The sequence below is a fragment of the Grampus griseus genome (genome assembly GCF_964374135.1).
Source record: "Grampus griseus genome assembly, chromosome: 4".
Classification (NCBI taxonomy): Eukaryota; Metazoa; Chordata; class Mammalia; order Artiodactyla; family Delphinidae; genus Grampus; species Grampus griseus.
In genome coordinates this window covers 92,287,413-92,306,859 of record NC_138997.1, presented here as the reverse complement: position 1 = coordinate 92,306,859, position 19,447 = coordinate 92,287,413, and the positions used below count along the sequence as shown (strand labels likewise).

General features: G+C 43.0%; 1 protein-coding gene across 3 annotated transcripts in view; it reads right to left on the bottom strand.

Annotated features, from left to right (window-relative positions):
• SEL1L3 (SEL1L family member 3) overlaps positions 1-19,447 on the bottom strand; it is an 85,114-nt gene that overhangs the window by 50,245 nt on the left and 15,422 nt on the right. For all 3 annotated transcript variants that reach the window (XM_082653247.1, XM_082653246.1, XM_082653248.1), the window contains exons 5-8: positions 18,563-18,621; positions 11,477-11,609; positions 9,427-9,559; positions 7,785-7,925 (exon numbers count right to left, since the gene is read on the bottom strand). In XM_082653247.1, the coding sequence (XP_082509373.1) occupies positions 7,785-7,925; positions 9,427-9,559; positions 11,477-11,609; positions 18,563-18,621 (466 nt within the window). The remainder of the gene's footprint in view (positions 1-7,784; positions 7,926-9,426; positions 9,560-11,476; positions 11,610-18,562; positions 18,622-19,447) is intronic.

Sequence of the window (19,447 nt, the reverse complement as noted above, 5' to 3'; positions counted from 1 at the left end):
AACCAGCAACACAGCAATGAACATCCTCGAGCACTTCCCTCTGCTCATCTGTTGGGATGTATCTGAATAATCACCCTCTTTTCCACCAGGAGGCCGGGGATCTCCTTTTGGATTCTCCCTTTGCATAGCTGAGAGAAAAATTCCACCTTACCCAACCATTAGACAGGATAAGAACCTTCTCCGCTAGATTTGGTGTGTACTGCAGTACTCAGACGGAGTTGCAAAGTAAATCCTACTCCTACTTATTCATATATTTACTTTTAAATACATACTCATCTCCGATACCCCTCTGTGCACACTCTGAGCAAAGCAACATTAACAGTTTGTTAACGATTCATTCCAGCCTTACCTGCTCTGCCACATTCATCTTGCTGTGCAGTAGAAGCTAACACAACATTGTAAAGCAACTACACTACAATAAAAAATAATTTTAAAAAAAGAGCCATTTCACACAAAAAATAAAATAAAATAGGCATTAAAAAAATATCTAATATGATGAGCTTTGCCTGAGTACCCACAGACATGGGCTTTGGGGGCTCAGAGGAGAAAAGAGCCTCCAAGCCAAATGGAGGTTCAAATGAAACACTTGCCCTGCTGACCTCTGGCACAGAATCCCAGCAATCATTACTGTGATCGCCCAGGTAGGAGGGCGATCCTTTACAAAGTTCAAATCCTTAGCAAACACACAAAAACACTTTGCAGACTGAAACAGAGGCAGGTTGAAAAACCTTCATTATTTCTTTTACCTATTAAAATTCTTAACTCCCCCCAGACATTACCAATCAGTATTTTCTCTGCAAGAGAATCTAGACAATTTTCTGCACTAGTGAGTATAATAATAAAATAATAATGCTTCTAAAGGAAAACCACTCATTTTGCACATTCTTTAAAGTCTGAATTCCAAATGTGGCACAACATCAAAGCTCTGATGTCACTGGTGGTATTGTAAAACTGGCGATTTAAAAATCCATTTAATGAAACTGTTAATTTCACCCAACTGGTTTAGCATATGCATTTTTTTTAGTAGATCTATAACTAAAAAACATGCCTTATTTATGGAGATTAATGGAGTAATGAAAACCAAACAAACAAAATAGAAGTAGGAGCCATTTTCCCATTTTTCTTTCTTCCTACACCAGAAGCTAAGGAAACAAAGGCACCACCACCATTAACTCTTAATCTCCCCGAGTAGCACAGTGTTGTTTATTTTGCTCTTTTCTCCTTTTTCCAGCAATACCACAAGGTCACCATTTGTGCGCTCATCATTGGTTTTTGTTTGTTTGTTTTGTTTTTTTTTAAATTTTTGGCTGCATTGGGTTTTCGTTGCTGAGAGCGGGCTTTCTCTAGTTGCGGCGAGCGGTGGCTACTCTTCGCTGTGGTGTGCGAGCTTCTCATTGTGGTGGCTTCTTTTGTTGTGGAGCACGGGCTCTAGGCGCACAGGCTTCAGTAGTTGTGGCACGCAGGCTCAGTAGTTGTGGTGCACAGGCTTAGTTGCTCTGCCGCATGTGGGATCTTCCCGGACCAGGGCTCGAACCTGTGTGCCCTGCATTGGCAGGCGGATTCTTAACCACTGCGCCACCAGGGAAGCCCACACTCATCATTAAAAGAGGCAAAAAGCAGAAAATGAGAAGGTAGTCACCTACTGAAGGAACCAGAGCTGCCTCTGATGGAGAATTTGGGAGAAGAAAGGCAGACTTATTCCTTATGAGGGGAATGAGACAACAACAGGAAAGTTATTTTTAGTTTCAAGCTTCCAAAAGGTGTAATGCATCCAGGGAAGAAGTTTGAAAAGGGAAAAAAATGTGAAAGGAGAAAATATCATTTACCCAGAAAAGGAAAGATCTTCACCAAGTTTACTGATTTAAAAAAACAGCACATCCTTCATTTGCATTCTCATTTGATGAGCTCCACTGGGTTCCCGAGACTCAAAGAAGTGGCTTATTTCTCTCTCAAAAGTAAACTACTTGTACTTTTCTGTCCTGTGCACATTGTCTGGTTTTATACATGTAACTTCCCTCCCTCCCTCCCCCTCGCCCCCTCCCTCCTTCCCTCTCCCTCTTTCTCTCTCTCTGTGGATTTTTTTTAAAAACTATAAAGATGCTTTCTTGAATTAAAAAAAAAAAGATAAAGGTCCTTTAATGAACAACAGTGAACATAGCTCTTAAAGGACACAGGATCCTGGCGTTACTAAATAACCCCATTGTGTTTCTACCATTTCCATGCTCTGCGTTTTAGTCTCCAAATAAACATGGCAATTGTTGGCAAAAATACGAAGAGTTAGAAATGTGGTATAGACACACAATGGAATATTATTCAACCTTAAAGAGGAAGGAGATTCTGACAGATGCTATAACATGGATGAACCTTGAAGACCTTACACTAAGTGAGATAAGCCAGTCGTGCAAAGACAAATACTGTATGATTGCAGTCCTATCAGGTATCTAGAAGAGTCAAGTTCATAGACACAGAAAGTAGAATGGTGGTCACTAGGGACTGGGGGTGGGGGCAGGGTGGGGAGTTGTGGTTTAATGAGTACAGAGTTTCAGTTTTGCAAGATAAGAAAGTTCTAGAATCTGTTGTGCAACAATGTGAACGTACTTAATGCTACTGAAGGGTACACCTAAAAATGGTGATGATGGAGAATTTTAAATTATATGCATTTTACCACAAATTTTTTTTAAAATTACAGTCCTTAAAGAGGGAGGGTGTAAATATCTGGGGATTCTCTTTTGCAGTAGAAAAATAGAGCTCAGTCTTTTGGGAACAACTAGAAGGTGGTGAGCACTCCTGAACTCACTGGGCAGAATGCAGAGGACACTCCTACTGGTTGTAAGCTTCCGACTCTGCACTCCCTGCACCGTTCTCATGGCTCCTTTGAAGTACGTCGTTGGCTCAGAGGGAGAGCAGATGATCCATCTAAAATCACACAGTGTCAGGGGAAAACGCTGCCGTCTGAAGCGTGCACGTGCAGCAGCCTGGCAGTAGAGTTGGCTGTACATGTGAGGAGAGGCTGCCAAGAAAGGGGTGAGTCTGTCGCAAAGAACCAGAAATTACAGGCCATTGTCTCATGCTGTCATATATATATTTTTTAATGCCAGGAAAAAATAATTCCACCAATTAATTCCCTTTGTGGGAGCTGTGGGAGCTGACGTTTTTCTTTGCATTTAACCTAAGTCACTCTCATTCAAAACATGGCCCCATCTTTGTCCTATCCTGGGCCACTTGGTCAATACTTGTCTAGTGAATGAATGAATGGAAGGTTGTGATACGAGTGACTTAAGTTACTCACACGGTTTCATTCCTTATCTCTGTTACTGCACCTACTCGGTTCCTACAGCAAGAATTCTAAGCAGCCAACATCTGATCCTTGAGTCCGTTCTTGTAGCTTATCTCAGATACAAGAAATGTAACATGATGAGGATGTTCTAGTAAAGTCTACTGGTCAACAGGACCAAACAGCTCAGGCCAGCAGCAGAAAACATGATGCAAACATAGTTCCTATTGACTAGAGTTGCCCAAAGCACTCCAAAGCCAGCTAGACACTCACAGCAGGATAAACTTGGATCAAAAGTTATGTGAGGAACCAGGAATAGATATATAGTCACACCAGTCTGACTACTCTTCTTTTTATAGGAGACCAGAGTAAAGATATGTAAATAATGTAATTTTTTTTTGTCCCTCAATTTACAAAATCAAATTTTCTGCACTTCTCTCAGGATTGTTAGAAACTGGGCACAATGTCTGACACCAATCTCTCTCCAGGGTTAACCACAGAGATTATCTAGTTAACTATGATGGCCCCAAGCAAGGGCAGTGTGCCAGGTAGAGATGAATTTTAATGGGTGTAAGCCCTACCCCTGCAGGAGGCCCCCAGTCCCTATGGATGGGACAACGTGAACTAGAAAAATAGGGGGTGAAGGTAGAATGGGAGCCTGAGGTTGGTACTGGAGATTTGCCTACCCTGCCTACCCTCCCTCCCCACCTGCTTCTGGGCCCCAGGAAATGGCAGGGAGAGGCGGAATGCAGGTGGCTGCATGCCCAGGGAGATAGGGGCCCCTCCGGGTATGCTCCCTGGCGCTGATCTAAGCTGACTTGGCACCAGAAGGACCTGACCGGCTGCTTGGGCACCAGCAGTGGGCCCTAAAGTGGCAAATCCGGCTCTGTGCCCCCTCTCCCCCCAGGCATGGGCCCCGGAAGCCTGACCAAGGGCAGCTGGACGCGTGTCTGTGCTGCAGTGTGACGACTCCCCAGCACTGCGGCCCATCAAGTGTCAAGGTTTGGGGGCTCATGATCTGGGTTAATTAGCTCCCTTTCTAGGCCTCCACAGATAATAAAATCATTCTGCCTTCTTTAAAAGAAACTTCTGAGCAGTAAAAATAACACAAAAACATTCTTTACTGAGAGTATTTGCTTGAAAAAGAATGTTTTGTGAAAATGATTCACTCCTTTTCCTAATCAGTAAAACTATATTTAAATATATCTGAAATCTCATAAAGTCAGTTTTGGGGTGATGTGGTCTTCGCCCGTTTAGCCTACACTTTCCAACATGCATCGCCTGTCTCGGGGCAGTTCCACCACCTCCCAGAAGACCCACGAAAACCCAGCAATTGTAGTAACACTGGTAGTAATAGTGTAACACTACTGCCCGGTAGTAATAGTGTAACACTTACACAGCAGTGATTCTCCACCGGGGGCGATTTGACCTCCCTGGCGACACTTGGCAATATCTGGAGACAATTTTTTTTTTTTTTTTTTTTTGAGGTACACGGGCCTCTCACTGTTGTGGCCTCTCCTGTTGCGGAGCACAGGCTCCGGACGCGCAAGGCTCAGCGGCCACGGCTCACGGGCCCAGCCACTCTGCAGCATGTGGGATCTTCCCGGACCGGGGCACAAACCCGTGTCCCCTGCATCGGCAGGCGGACTCTTAACCACTGTACCACCAGGGAAGCCCTGGAGACATTTTTAGTTGTCACCCTTGGGTGGAGGTTTATGGGAGGGGACAGAGTGCTGCTGGTATCTAGTGGGTAGAGAGCAGAAATGCAGCTAAACATCCTACAATACACAGGACAGATCCTCCACAACAACGAATTATCCAAAATGTCAGTAGTGCCAAGATTGAGAAACGCTGTTTACATAGAGTTTACTAAGTGCCCATACTCTTCTAAGTGTCAATTCCTTAACCCAACACTACAAGAGAGGGACTATTGTCATCCCCGTTTTGCAGATGAGGAAACTGAGGCTCAGTGAAATGAAGTGGCTTGCCCAAGATCACACAGCTAGTAAGTGCTAAGTTAATATCAGAATCAGGTCACTTCACTGCAGAGGCCATGCTGACACCTGACTCCACATGGCCTCCCTTTCCCAGATCCAGGCAGTGATGAAGTCCCTCAGAGTCAGCCCCTTATATCCTTTGGCTCCGTCTACATCACTCTGTCCCATTCAGGCCTCCATCCTCTCCTCCCTGGGCCATGCATTGGCCCCCCTGCTTCCAGCTCCACAGCACTCTAGTCTACCTCCCTCAGTCTCCCACTGCTGACAAGAGTGACCTCAAAAACCCAGATCTGATCACACCTCTAGCCTCTGCTTGAAACCCTTCAACAGGTCCCTGTCACCTACAAGGCAAAGCTCAAACTTGTCAGGATGGAGTCTGAGCTCTAGTAAGGAGCTCTCTCATGTTGTTGGTGGGAATGTAAATTGGTGCAGCCACTATGAGAACAGTATGGAGGGTCCTTAAAAACTAAAAGTAGAACTACCATATGGTCCTGCAACCCCACTCCTGGACATATATCTGGAGAAAACCATAATTCAAAAAGATACATGCACCCCAGTGTTCACTGCAGCACTACTTACAATAGCCAAGACATGGAAGCAACCTAAATGTCCATCGACAGATGAATGGATAAAGAAGATGTGGTATCTATACACGCTGGAATACTACTCAGCTATAAAAAAAGAACAAAATAATGCCGTTTGCAGCAACATGGATGGACCTAGAGATTATCATACTAAGTGAAGTAAGCCAGACAGAGAAAAACAAATATATGATATCACTTATATGTGGAATCTTAAAAAAAAGATACAAATGAACTTATTTACAAAACAGAAATAGACCCACAGACATAGAAAATAAACCTAGGGTTACCAAAGGGGAAAGGAAGGGGGTGGGATAAATTAGGAGTTTGGGATTAACATATACACACTACTATAAGTAAAATAGATAACCAACAAGGACCTACTATATAGCACAGGGAACTATATTCAATATCTTGTAATGAACTATAACAGAAAAGAATCTGAAAATATATATACATATATATAACTGAATCACTGTGCTGTATACCTGAAACTAACACAACATTGTAGATCAATTTTACTTCAATAAACAAATAATTTAAAAAAAAGAATAATCACTCTCCAGGCCTTCTCCAGCTTCCCAAATTCCTTGCACGTCATTAAAAATGACATGCTCTTCCCATCTCTCTGCCTCTACTCTGCCTGCAATACCTACCCCCACCTTGCTTATCTGGCAAACATCAATTGACCCTTCAAGAATCAATCCCAGTGTCACCTTCTCCAGGAAGCCTTCCTGGAGCCCCCTAGACTTCCAAGTAGAACTGACCACTCCCTTCTTTGTGCCTTTGCCAGTTACTCCCATAGCTTTTATTTTTAAAAATGCATTACCATTTTTCTTTGCTTTCAAGTCGGTCCCTCAAGGGCAGAGACCTTGTACTATTTTACTTACCTCTGAAGTCCAGCCAAGTAACTGAGCAGTCACTCAGCAAATATAAAATGAACCAAAGATGAAATATCTTGTATGGTTTGAATTCTTTCAAGATGGGGTGAGGGTGAATCACTATCTGCAAAGAGAGTCTATTCCACTGGACACTGCCATTTTTAGGAAGTTCTTATATGCAGCAGCAGTCAGTTTCTGCATTGCCTTGGTCCAAGGGTTTGGTCATATGCCCAGGAATACCGTGGGCTGCTGCTGACCGTTGAGATAGTTCTCATTACCCTCCTTCTCATTCCCTTCCCCAGGCTGAACACCTCCAGCTTCTCTTCTCTTCCTAACAGACACTGTTTCAAGATTCCTTGTAGTCTTACAGTATGTACTTAATTACTATGCAAACCTAAATCACAATGGACTTAAGCTGGACACATTTGCAAAATATACCCAGATTCCTGAGACGCTGCTTAGAATGTACTTCAAATCAAAGGTCTCAAGCTCAAGGGCCTGAGGGCCCGGGCAGGTAAGATCCATGACTGAAGTTGGCAGGAAGTGCTCAACCAGAGGCAGGAAGGGTTGTGGATGGACAGAGCCTGCCTGTCCCAACCACACACCTCTGGGATTGCTGCCACTCAGGAAAGGAGGCCCGGCGTCGCCAGATCTTTGGATCTTCTGAGAAACGCTAGAAATTTGCATTTTCATAGAAGTTTTTAGATCCCTGGAACTAATTTTTTTTAAATTGAAAACAGTGCGTATGCCAAAGTAGCCACACTTGGGGGCCAGCTCTGGCTGTCAGCTGCCTGTTTGTGGCCTCGGTTTTAAATAAAGAATTGCTCAAGTGATTCCTAAATTTAAGTTTTTGTATTTAGGGTTGAAAAGGTGCACAGATACATTGAGTGGTGGACACATTAAGGGCAGAATTTAAATTTGAAATTAAGCTAGAACACTAGGGTTAAAAATAACTTCAAGGCATAAATCACTAAAGAGGGTGAGGGAAAGCAGAAAAACAGGGACCCTCCTAACCAGCGTCCAAAGGCGAGCGAGGCACAGACTCAATTACCTGTCACCAAACCCATCTCCAGCAAGGCCTGGAACAAGCTTCGGTGCTTGGCTTTCAGCTCCTTCTCCCAGAGGAGGGCTCTGCATGTCGAGGGCCGCCCGTACCTGAGCTTCAGGTCCAGGTAGGAATTCCGGAGGTCGCCTACAGGAAAGGGAAGCACGGGATACCATTAGAGGGAAGCCTTGCCTCTCTAACTCCCTTCCACTATGGGGAACTAGAAATAAGCGGTCAGACTTAGCATTACTGGATGTTGGTTTGGGTGCATCAGGGATTTGAAACTGGCTACGATGCCTCTGCCTCGAGGCCACAGATTCAAAGCCAAGTCCAAGGGAAATGTGCCAAAGTTGCTGACGGCTGTTGAATAATTCTACAGAATGAGCAGGTGGCCTCGGACTGGTCCCCAGGAAGGCAATATCTAGGCCATTTTGTTGGCAGTGTGAGTCAACAAAGCACAGGGACCCCCCAGGGAGGAAAGGCAGTAGAAGATATTAGGAGAATCTTCCCAATGCCGCCAAACAGATCAGCATGTAAGACCGGCCTTCTGACTCTGGGTATCTCTCCTGAAATTACATCAGCTATCAAAATCAGTTTCTTTCCTGTTTGGGATATTACTATTCCTATATATCTTCCCCTCTTCTGACTGCATCATATTTTCTGGATGATTCAGCGGTGAGAGCAGCAGCTGGGAGACTAGTATAGCCTATTCTTAAATTAAATTGCAGAAGTGCTGCCTTTCTACACTTACCTATCACCATCTCTAATCACTTCCTGTGACCATTTTATGTGAACCCTATCAGAATGGGGTATGTTCAACATGTATCCATTCCTCCATGGTCTGAAATGGGAAGCTCGGCTCTGGAGATGTCGAGATTATTTAGGCAGGACTGAAATACTCAATATACTTTTGCTGATGGCAAAGGCCCCACAGGAATTTCTCTTCCAGAAAGAACATATGTGACTAACTCTAGTGCCACCATATCATGCAAGAAGATCTATAGCCAGAGAAATTTATAAGTGCTGGAACATTGGAAGACAAGACGGGATGAGTTTTATAACAGATACAAACTCCGTATGAATGAAAGGATGTCTGCAAATACGGGCAGGCACGGAAGCAGTCTATTTGAAATTCACTCCTTCTGTTGAAAAGTTACCAATGTCTCCCAGAATGAGTCAATTTCAAAGATTTAAAAAATAAAACCCAGCCCCAAACAACAAAGCCATTGTTCAACATTTCTGAAGGCTTATATTCAGATATTAATGGTCCAAGACAAAAGTGCACCGATGGGGAAACATTTCTAATGATTAATTTATTTTCCAATTCATTTTTATTTTCTTAGACTGGCCTAAGATCCCATTATGGATGGGAATAATGCAATTTGAGGCTCAAAACACTCTCATTTATATTCTTAAACTAAATTACAGCTAGTTGAAGCCACGAGGCAGGTTTGGGTTCTTGCTGGCTGTTGGTCTTGGTGGGATCTAGGTGGAAGGCACACTGTCATTTGCATCCATCTGGGGAGGTCATACTTGCCCCCATTGGTCAAGTCACATATGTTCTATTTCAACCCCCTTATGAAAGAAGCCAAGTGTGTTGCTACAAATGCCTGGAGCTAAAAATCGCTCTCCTGAAGTCAATACTTACATGCTTCTTGTCTCCTGTCCCCCTGCTGTACTGTGGATGTGTACACAGATACTATTTCTTGAACCTCTGCACACCTTTCATAATATAACTTGATATGTTCAGCAAGTTGCTTCTCAAGTAGGGGATTGAATATCTACAAGAAGGCAAGAAAACAGAATGAACAACAATTGTTATCAAACACCCATGGGTACCCATGAGGCTACGTTCAGGTGGATTTCCTTCTCCCATTGATAGCACCAGGTGGCTTGTTTGTACACAGATCATCTGCTTTGGATTCTCAAAGGAAGGGTGTTACTAGTAATTCAAGGACACGCCAGCTCTGACTGCTTCCCTCTAGCTTCTTTTCGTGGCATCTTCTCCTCTGCAGAGCTTCTTAAGTGTTAGGATTTCCCAGAGACCAGGCCTTCATCCTCTTCCCTTCCCCGCCGCTATGTGCTATCCCCAGAAAATGACATTCATCTCCCCTGAGTTCCCAAAGGACCTCAAGTCTACCAGTACTGCACCTGCTGCCTGGAAGCCTCCTCTCCTTGTCTTCTGTTTAGAAGGCTCCTACTCAACCTCCAAGAGCCAGATCTAAGGTCATCCCTTCAGGGCAGCCTCCCTAACAGCCTACCCCACCCTCATACATGTACCGATGCAGAGGACCGCACCTCGGCACTGCCAAACACAGTGCTCACACCTTTATTAAAGCATGTACCCCATTCTTTCATGACTTATCTGTTTAAGACCCAGGCAAGGAGCTCCTCAAGGTCAGAGACCTTATCTCAACTCAGTGGTTTTCAAAATACGGGTTATGACCCATTGGAGGGTTGTGAAATTAGTTCAGTGGTTTGTAACCAGCAGTGATTTTGTTTTTTATAGAGCAGAACACAAAATACCAGAGTACACTGAACATAGCAAGAATCTGTACCGTTAGTAAAATTCTTATTTCAGCTTTGTGTTTTATATATATATATATATATGTATATATATATATATATGTATATATTATGTGTGTATGTATGTATATGTGCATTATATATGCTTACGTATGTACTGCTCATGCTATTAAATAGAGTTCTTATTGTGGACCACCTTCAAAAAAAAGTTTGAAAGCCACCACCTTAATTCATCTTGGATGCCTCAGCATCTTGCACAGAGCCTGGCACATAGTAGGTAGTTAATAAGTATTGGCTGCACATAGTAGGTGCTTAATAAGTATTGGCTGCACGTATGAATAAAAGAATTTCATTTTTTTCCTCTCATACAGGTATCTCAACAGGGGCTCTAAGATGACCTACGGGTGATAAGGTGCCCCATTTTTCCGAATTGACTTTGCCTAGTGACTCCTGCTTTTCCCAGAACAAATCCCACAAGGTCACAGGAATGAAAGAACGTTCCTTTTTTAGGTATCCGGTGATCTCCTTACCAAGGCACAAAAAGCAACCAGGGTGAAGCTTCCCTCATGGGACAGCCCCCCTCTAATAGCCGCCAGCCCTGCTGGAGCTGGCCTGGAGACTCTGACAATTCCATTCCATTTGTGGGTGGGTTTTGGACTTGAGAATTCAGTGCTGACTACAGAGCCCTCTATGATCTCCACCACCGCAGCCCACCCACCCAGTGTGAGCCAAAGGCCCACGTTTCTGGAGAGGGCAGTAAGCAGAACCAAGAGTCCTATTTGCTGGACTGTCTCCTCTTTGATACTTTAAATAATAGCATATAAAAGAAGCTTTACCAAATAGCTAAGACTCTCTCCTTTCATTAGCTTAATCGCTGGATAGGCAACAGCCGGATAAAAATCGACTCTATAATTAAGCTACTAGTTATTAAAGCAGAGGAAGTAAATGGTTTCCATTTTATGAGTACTAAATGAACCAAACGTTAACAAAAATCTATTATCACGTTTGCAGGGTGGAGGGGGAAGCCTCAATATTAATGATGTTTGGTGACAGAGCCGATGCGAGGCCCGGCTTAGATAAATCTTTTGTTTACACTGGACTGGTTCCACAGCCCTGAGCCACACGCCCATTACCCATAAGCATTCGAAAACTCCTTGGTCCCCTGGGCTCACCTGTGCAGGGTGCAGAGCATGGAGGCGATAGTACTTCAGGGGTCCAAAAAACCCTTCAATGCCGGCCACATACCTGCTCCCTCCAATAATGAAGTACCCAGCAGTGTCATTATAATGGAAATCCTCTCGGAAGCTAGAGAAGAACAAAGGGTTAAAAGAGTTCTGGGTTTGAACAGATTTTTTTTTTTTTAAAGACTCTTTCTCCTTGACTTAAAACTCCAAATTTCTGCAAACCCTTCACTCTAGTTCTAGAAGATGAGACCATGGTGGGGTCAGGCAGACTTGGGCTTGGATCCCAACCCTGCTATTTACCAGCTGTGTGACTTTGGACCAGTTGCTTAACCTCTCTGAGACTGAGTCTTCTCATTAGTAAAATGATAATTCCTTTCTTACTGGATTGATAAGAGGTTTAAGTAAAGACGTACAGCACCTAGCAGCACCTGGCCCACCATAAGTACCTTTTTTTCCTTTTCATTTATTTTTTATTTGACTTTTTATTTTATATTGGAGTATAGTTGACTAACAATGTGGTGTTAGTTTCAGGTGTACAACAAAGTGATTCAGTTATACATATACATGTATCTATTCTTTTTCAAATTCTTCTCCCGGTTGTTACAGAATATTGAGCAGAGGTCCCTGTGTTATATAGTAGGTCCTTGTTGTTATCCATTTTAAAGATAGCAGTGTGTACACGTCAATCTCAAACTCCCTAGCTACCTCCCTACCCTTCCCCTCTGGTAATCCTAAATTCCACCATAAGTACTTAATATGCGCCACCTATTGATATTGGTGAAATTGTTTAGCATCATTGGAATTATTTGGAATTGCTGATTTTAATTGGAAGTATTTTGCTCTAAAAGGAAAAAAAGAAAACTTGTTGCATAGATAGAAGGTGGATGCGGAGGAAAATAAAAACATACCCTATTAGATAAGAACTGAGGTCAAATTCAGAGTTAGGAGAAGGAGGCCACAGCAAGGTCAAAGGGCTTGGCCAAAGATAAGCGGTCAGCACAGGTGATTTGTTGGAAGTCCACTTTGTCCTGAAAGACTTAAAGGATCAGGAAGGAAAATGGAGGGAAAAAATGGGTCAGCATGAATAAAATGCACAAGTTGTTCCTGGCAGCATTATTTACATCCACCAAAGACTGAAAAAGTTTAGGTGTCTGTCAGTGAGGACTGGTACCCACATCCATCCAATGGGCCCTGGACATCTATACAGCTTAAAAAAGGACAAAGGGCTCTGTGTACTGACCTGGAATAATCTCTAAAATACATTGTTCAGTGAAAAAATAAAAATGAAAGAGCAGAACAATAAATATATTTTTATCCAAGAAAGAGGAGAATGGATTTTTTTTTTTGTATTTGCATTAAAAAAAAACTCTGGAGGTATATATAAGAAACTAATAAAAGTCTTTCCACATGGCATGGGGGTTAGGGGATGGAGTGGATGGAGGCAGAGCTGGAAGCAAGACATCTAACTGTAGACCTTTTCACATTGTTTTGGTTTTTTATACGATGCATTTATTACCTATTCAGAAAGTAAAATAGGAATGCGTGGACAAGGTGCCATCAGAGCATATGTGAACAGCAAGGGCAGATCAAGATAGGCATCAAGTGAGAAGCCAGGCAAAGACAAAAAGAGCCAGGGAGGGCAGAGGGCAGCAGAAGGGAAGAACGCAGCATGTCAGGCAGGCCGCCAGGAGCCCGGCAGCCTCAAGAGCGATGGACCAGGGTGACACGGATGGGACAGAGCAGCCAGTGGTTGGGTCGGAGAAACCAGGCAACCGGGGGTCATCCCAGGAGAGAGGATGGGCTGTTAGGCAGAAACCCAACCCTGGGCAGGTGCTCCCGGCTGGAAGGAAGACAAAAAGGTGAAGAAATGGACACTCTGACAACAACAACCGATGGCGGCAAGAGGGAACACTTAGAAATCAGCTTTCTACAAAGGCAACTAACATGGAAAAGAAATGCTTTATTTCTTGCTATTTCTTTTTCTGGAATCTCAGGCTTGAAGGGCACTAAGGTGACGGTCTCTTCTCTTTTTTTTTTTTACGTGGGACCACAAAGTAATTATCTCTGAGAGCTGTGAATTGATTAAATTTTTCAAGACCTTCGAAAGATTTGAACATTCCAACTACCCTCATGAAGTATTACCCAGCACTCAGGGGACACAAAGCAATGCTTCTGCAGTAGAAGCTCTCATAATAGAACTCTGCTCAATCAACTCACCAGCTCACCTCACGGCTCATCCCTACAACACGCTGGATGCTTGCCAGCTGGAGGTTCCTCTCTGGAGGCTTCTTCTCATTTTTTTTTTTTTTATTTGAAAAAAATGTTTTTTTAATTTTTGGCTGCACCGTCTGGCTTGTGGGATCTTAGTTCCTCGACCAGGGATCGAACCCGGGCCCCTTGCAGTGGCAGCACGGAGTCTTAACCACTGGACCGACAGGGAATTCCCTGTCTTCTCATTTTTAAATGGAGATAAAAATAGTACCTATCTACAGGGTTGTTGGGAAAATTTATTTAATATTTAAACAAAGCATTTAGAACAGTGCCTGGCACATAGCAGGCACCATAGCTGTTAACTACAGTTATTACTATTAACCTAGTCCAACTTGGACTTTTGCTGCCATTTTTTAAAATTAAATTTATTTATTTATTTTTGGCTGCATTGGGTATTCGTTGTAGCATGCGGGCTTCTCATCGTGGTGGCTTCTCTTGTTGCTGAGCATGGGCTCTAGGCACGTGGGCTTCAGTAGTTGTGGCACATGGGCTTAGTTGCTGTGTGGCATGTGGACCAGGGATCGAACCTGTGTCCCCTGTATTGGCAGGCGGATTCTTAACCACTGTGCCACCAGAGAAGTCCCTGCTGCCATTTTTTGAGTTGCATGCTTACGGAGGATGTGTTTGCTCCCAAACCTGTCAATTGCCAACTGTATGGTCATTGTAACCATACAATGTAATTCAATCTTATGTGATCCAATAAAATAGGGATGGAGAAGAGATGTTCATTCTTTAAAAATTAAGTTGAATATTTTCGGTAGACTCAGTAAAGAATGGTTACTAAAAAAATTATTGTGGAATTAGGACAGCTGGAAAAAGAAACTGAAGAAATCTAGATGGATTTGGGGCTCTGATAGTTTCACCAGTGTCTTTGTTTTCTTTTCATTTGGGAGAAACAGAAATTGGGTACCGTTTATGCAAGAAAGATCACAGGGAACTCCAATCAGTAGACCCATACTCAAAGGCAAGGCTCTAGCTAGCTAGATTGGCAAATTAATGTACATTTCCATATTTTAAATTAAAATAAAATATGTACACACTTTTTTTTATAGATCTTTGCTTTAACTGAATTCTCAACTAATCAATAAATTACTTGGTCCCTATGGTACTAGATTGCAATTGTTTATCGTCATTATAATACAACTAACATCTCTCCAGCTCGGTCTCCCTCCACATCAGCGCCTCCACATTTTTCTCCTCTAAAATTCTCAGTGGCTGCACCAAGACTGCAAGGGATTCCTTGCACTGTGCGTTGTCTGATGGTCATCAATTTTGCTGACATGAGAGCTGAGCTAGACAGTTCAAAAGCCCAAGCCGGTCCCTTCCGCAAGCCTCAGACAAGCTGGCAAACTATCTTTACTCTTATCTGGATGTGGGAGAGTGCCCCGGTTTATTACTGTGGAGGACCCAGCAGCGGGGAAGGATTGCCTGCCTCTGTCTTTAACTAGGCCTCACTCAGAATTAGGGAACAGTTTTGGCTCATGGGTTCTTTTTTTTTTGGCCACACCACATGGCAGGGACATGTGGGATCTTAGTTCCCTGACCAGGAACCAAACCCGGGCCCCCTGCAGTGGAAGCACGGAGTCTTAACCCCTGGACCGCCAGGAAAGTCCCTGCTCCTGGGTTCTTCAGCAGGGGAATTTAAAGCCTCAAAACAGCGGTCCCTCCCACCCCTTAAAGTAATCTCATCTTAAGCGTCACTTCCTCAGGGCCTGGTCTAAATTCTGGTTCCTTTGGGATCCCCTCAAGCCAACCTATTTATTTCCTTCCCTGCATTCATCACAATCTGTAATTTTAAATTTATTTGTGAATGTATTTGTTTAAGATCTTTCTTCCCCCCACTAGATTTTTTAGTTCCATGAAGGCAGGGATGGACTGTATTCTTGTTTTTCATCGTTTTATTCCCAGAGTCCAGCACTGTGTCAGGCATGTGGTAAATGTGTTGGGTGAATGAATATATACTGGATGGATGGACGGATGGACAGATGAATGAATTCGACACTAGACAAGTCTGCAGTTGTTACTGCAGCCTTTCATGCGGTGCAGCACTGAACTTCTGAGCGCTTAATTACTGATCTTCGTACACCACTTTTGCGGGATAACAGCTATCATTATGTTTATTTTACAAGAACAAATAAAAAGGAAGATTAAGAGGCTTTCCTTGGAACACCTATAACCATCTACAATATTTGACGTTTAGTTTACTACCTTGGCCCATTCTGAAATCTCTCTGGTGATTGAGATTCCTAATAGCTAACCACTGGAATCCCAGGTGGGCCCAACATTAATTCTTTAGTTGTTCTATTGATGGAGGGGGTCCCAGGAAGGGCAGCTGAGACAGTGGTAAGAGGAAGTCTTGCGCCTGGGGACTGCTCGTATTACCAGGTAAGGAATCATTTCAAAGCCTTCGCCAGGTTGTTGAATTGGTATGTGCCTGAAAATCAGTCCTGAATTCTGGAATCTTAAGGATCATACTGACTCCATCTTTACTTAAAATTTTGCAATTTTGTTCATCATGGATACTTTACATTAATCTTGATTTTTAAAAATACTGTATTAAATGTTATTTATCATGACTATCGTTATGAGCTGAACTGTGTCCCCCCCCAAATTCATATGTGTAAGTCTGAACCCCCAGTACCTCAGAATGTGACCTTATTTGGATATAGGGTCATTGCTGATATAATTAGTTACGATGAGATCATACTGGAATAGGGTGGGCCCTTAATCCAATATGACTGGTATCCTTATAAAAAGGGGAAATTTGGACAAAGACAGACACTCACACAGGGAAAATGCCACGTGAAGTTTGGCATTATGCTGCCACAAGCCAACTATTAGAAGCTGGAGAGAAGCTTAGAACAGATCTTTCCCTAGAGCCTCCAGAGGGAGCATAGCTCTGCTGACACCTTGCTCTTGGACCTCTAGCCTCTAGAACTGCGAGGCAATACATTTCTGTTGTTTAAGTCACTCAGTTTGCGGTACTGTGTTCCAGCAGCCTTGGCAAACTAACAGAATGACTAAGTTGTGTTGGTGTCTCCTTACATTTTATGCGGAAGGTGCCTCCCTTGCCTCACCCATTCCCAGCCCTGGATCTTACGTGATTCACGCCGCTCATGTCAGCATCTACACTTCTGGGATCTAAGAAGAAAGGAAGCCCTTACATAGAAAATGAAAAAAAAGCTTATGAAATTCAATTGGTTGTCCAAAGTGTCTGAGGTTGCATGTGGGTGTCAGGGGAGAAAGGGCAGGTATTATTTTAGACCTCACATCCTGAAATGCAAACCCTTAATTTCTGGGGCAGAACAGCGCACTCGAAGAGATTTCTAAAGGGGCCACGCATCCGCTGTTTCTCCAAAGCAAACTCCCAGGCCTTTCCTATCCTCAAACTCCTCATAGAAGATCCCATGGCCGCTGGTTATATAACAAAACGCGTATCTGTTGAATTCTTCCTCACTGGTCTAAATCCACCTGGTGCGCTTAAGACTTCTAAGGCCTCAGCCTCTGTGCTTCAATATAGCTATCAAGTCACCCCCTGACTTTCTCTTTGCAGGCTAAGGAACAACACTGCTTTCGCCTTTCGCTATAACTCTAATCCTTTAATCCAGTCATGAAAATAAGAATTGTTCTATGTGCCCAGAGCCTAAAAGAAATTGTTTGACTTCAATGTAAACAGAAACGGTGGGGAAAAAAAAAAGTAGGGCGTATGTCCCCTACTCTGCTGTCATCACCCCTCTTTGCTTTCCTTTCTTTAATAATTGGTTTCCAAGAAAATCGGGACTGTGTGGAGACTGAGTGAACGGAGCCTGCTTGGAGAGACGGTGTTTGGCTAAGCATAGTGAAATGACTAAAGGATGAAGGAATGAACCTCCCCCCCATCCCCCAGCCAAAGTGCCCAACAGTCCTGATACAGTTTTTTTTAATACTTTTTTGTTTGGGGCCGCACCATGCAGCATGCGGGGTCTTAGTTCCCCGACCAGGAATTGATCCCGTGCCCCCCGCACTGGATGTGTGGAGTCCTAACCACTGGACTGCCAGGGAAGTCCCCTGATATATTTTTTTAAATTATACATAGGAAGCTGCTAATTTTTGTTTCTGTTCTTTACTTATTCTTAAGCATTTGAATTTGCACATAGACATAGACATTATATATATTGAGATATATATAAAATCTAGCTATGGTGAGATATCCCGAGTTCCTAAAGGAGAGCTCATGCCCCATGGTTGACACTATGTGACCCACTCTTAAACAGGGATGTAGAAGCAAATTAAAAATATAGGACAAATGAGGAAAAAGACCCAATTCTCAGTTTCTGTAACTCTTGTAGGGAATCGTTATATAAGATTGAAAAGTTATACCAGTATCAATAGTTGCATACATTTCAAATTTACGTTATACACATAAATATGAAGGCTGTCTCCTTTTATGTTTTATACTAGGCCAAACTTACCAAACCCTCTCAATAAGCAACATTAATACTTTTGTTTTTCCAAATCCTTTGTAGAAGATAATTTTCAAAGAAAACAAATTATAAAGTGTCATGAAAGGAAGAATTTACAGTGAGATCTGGAGAGAGAACTAGTTTCTCTTGCTTGGAAAAAAAAAAAAAGGGTTGTGGGGAACACATGGAGAGTTTTTGTACACTTAAAAAGGAAAAAAATAGTACAAAGATTAGCCACAGTCCATGCTTGAAAAAACTGAATCAGACAGGGTGGGAATAACTTCAGGGTTGAGGGCTAACATATGAAGGTTCCTTAACCCTCATCCAGCAAATTTTGAATCAAAAGAAAAATCACACTTACCTAATGGTCTGATTATGGTAGTCTTTCAAATCCTGTCCAGTGCTGGTGGTTACTACTATCTATGTTGGGAGAGATACACAAGGATCAGTTATGCCTCAAGACCCCACATCATAAATACAGTCCTGGATATGAGTTACTCGTAAAATAGGCTTCATAGTCTTTCACCTGATCAGTTTCTGCAAAAAATAAAAGGAGCAGTTTACTAGCCCTGTGTATATTTCGAGACTTAAGACACTTAATTTCTCCAAATGACTTTTTAAAAAATAAATTTATTTATTTATTTTGGGTTGAGTTGGGTCTTCATTGCTGAGTGGGCTTTATCTAGTTGCGGCGAACAGTGGTTTCTCTTGTTGTGGAGCATGGGCTCTAGGCGTGCGGGCTTCAGTAGTTGTGGCACGGGGGCTCAGTAGTTGTAGCACGTGGGCTCTAGAGTGCAGGCTCAGTAGTTGTGGAGCACGGGCTTAGTTGCTCCGTGGCATGTGGGATCTTCCTGGACCAGGGCTCGAACCCGTGTCCCTGGCATTGGCAGGAGGATTCTTAACCACTGCATCACAAGGGAAGTCCTGACTTTTTTTTAAAGAAGTATTTCGGTCATTTTATTTTTATTTATTTATTTAAAAGAATTTTTTTGGCCACACTGTACGGCATGCGGAATCTTAGTTCCCGACCAGGGATCGAACCCATGCCCCCTGCAGTGGAAGCTCCGAGTCTTAACCACTGGTCCACCAGGAAAGTCCCTCCAAATGACTTAATGTGATAAAAATATCTATAATGCAGTTTTCCCCAGTGGGCTGTAGACACTTCCACACTACCAGCCAAAGGTTCACTTGGTGTATTCGTGCTTGAAAGCTTGTTGCATAAAAAGACAAGGAAATGCGTAAGATA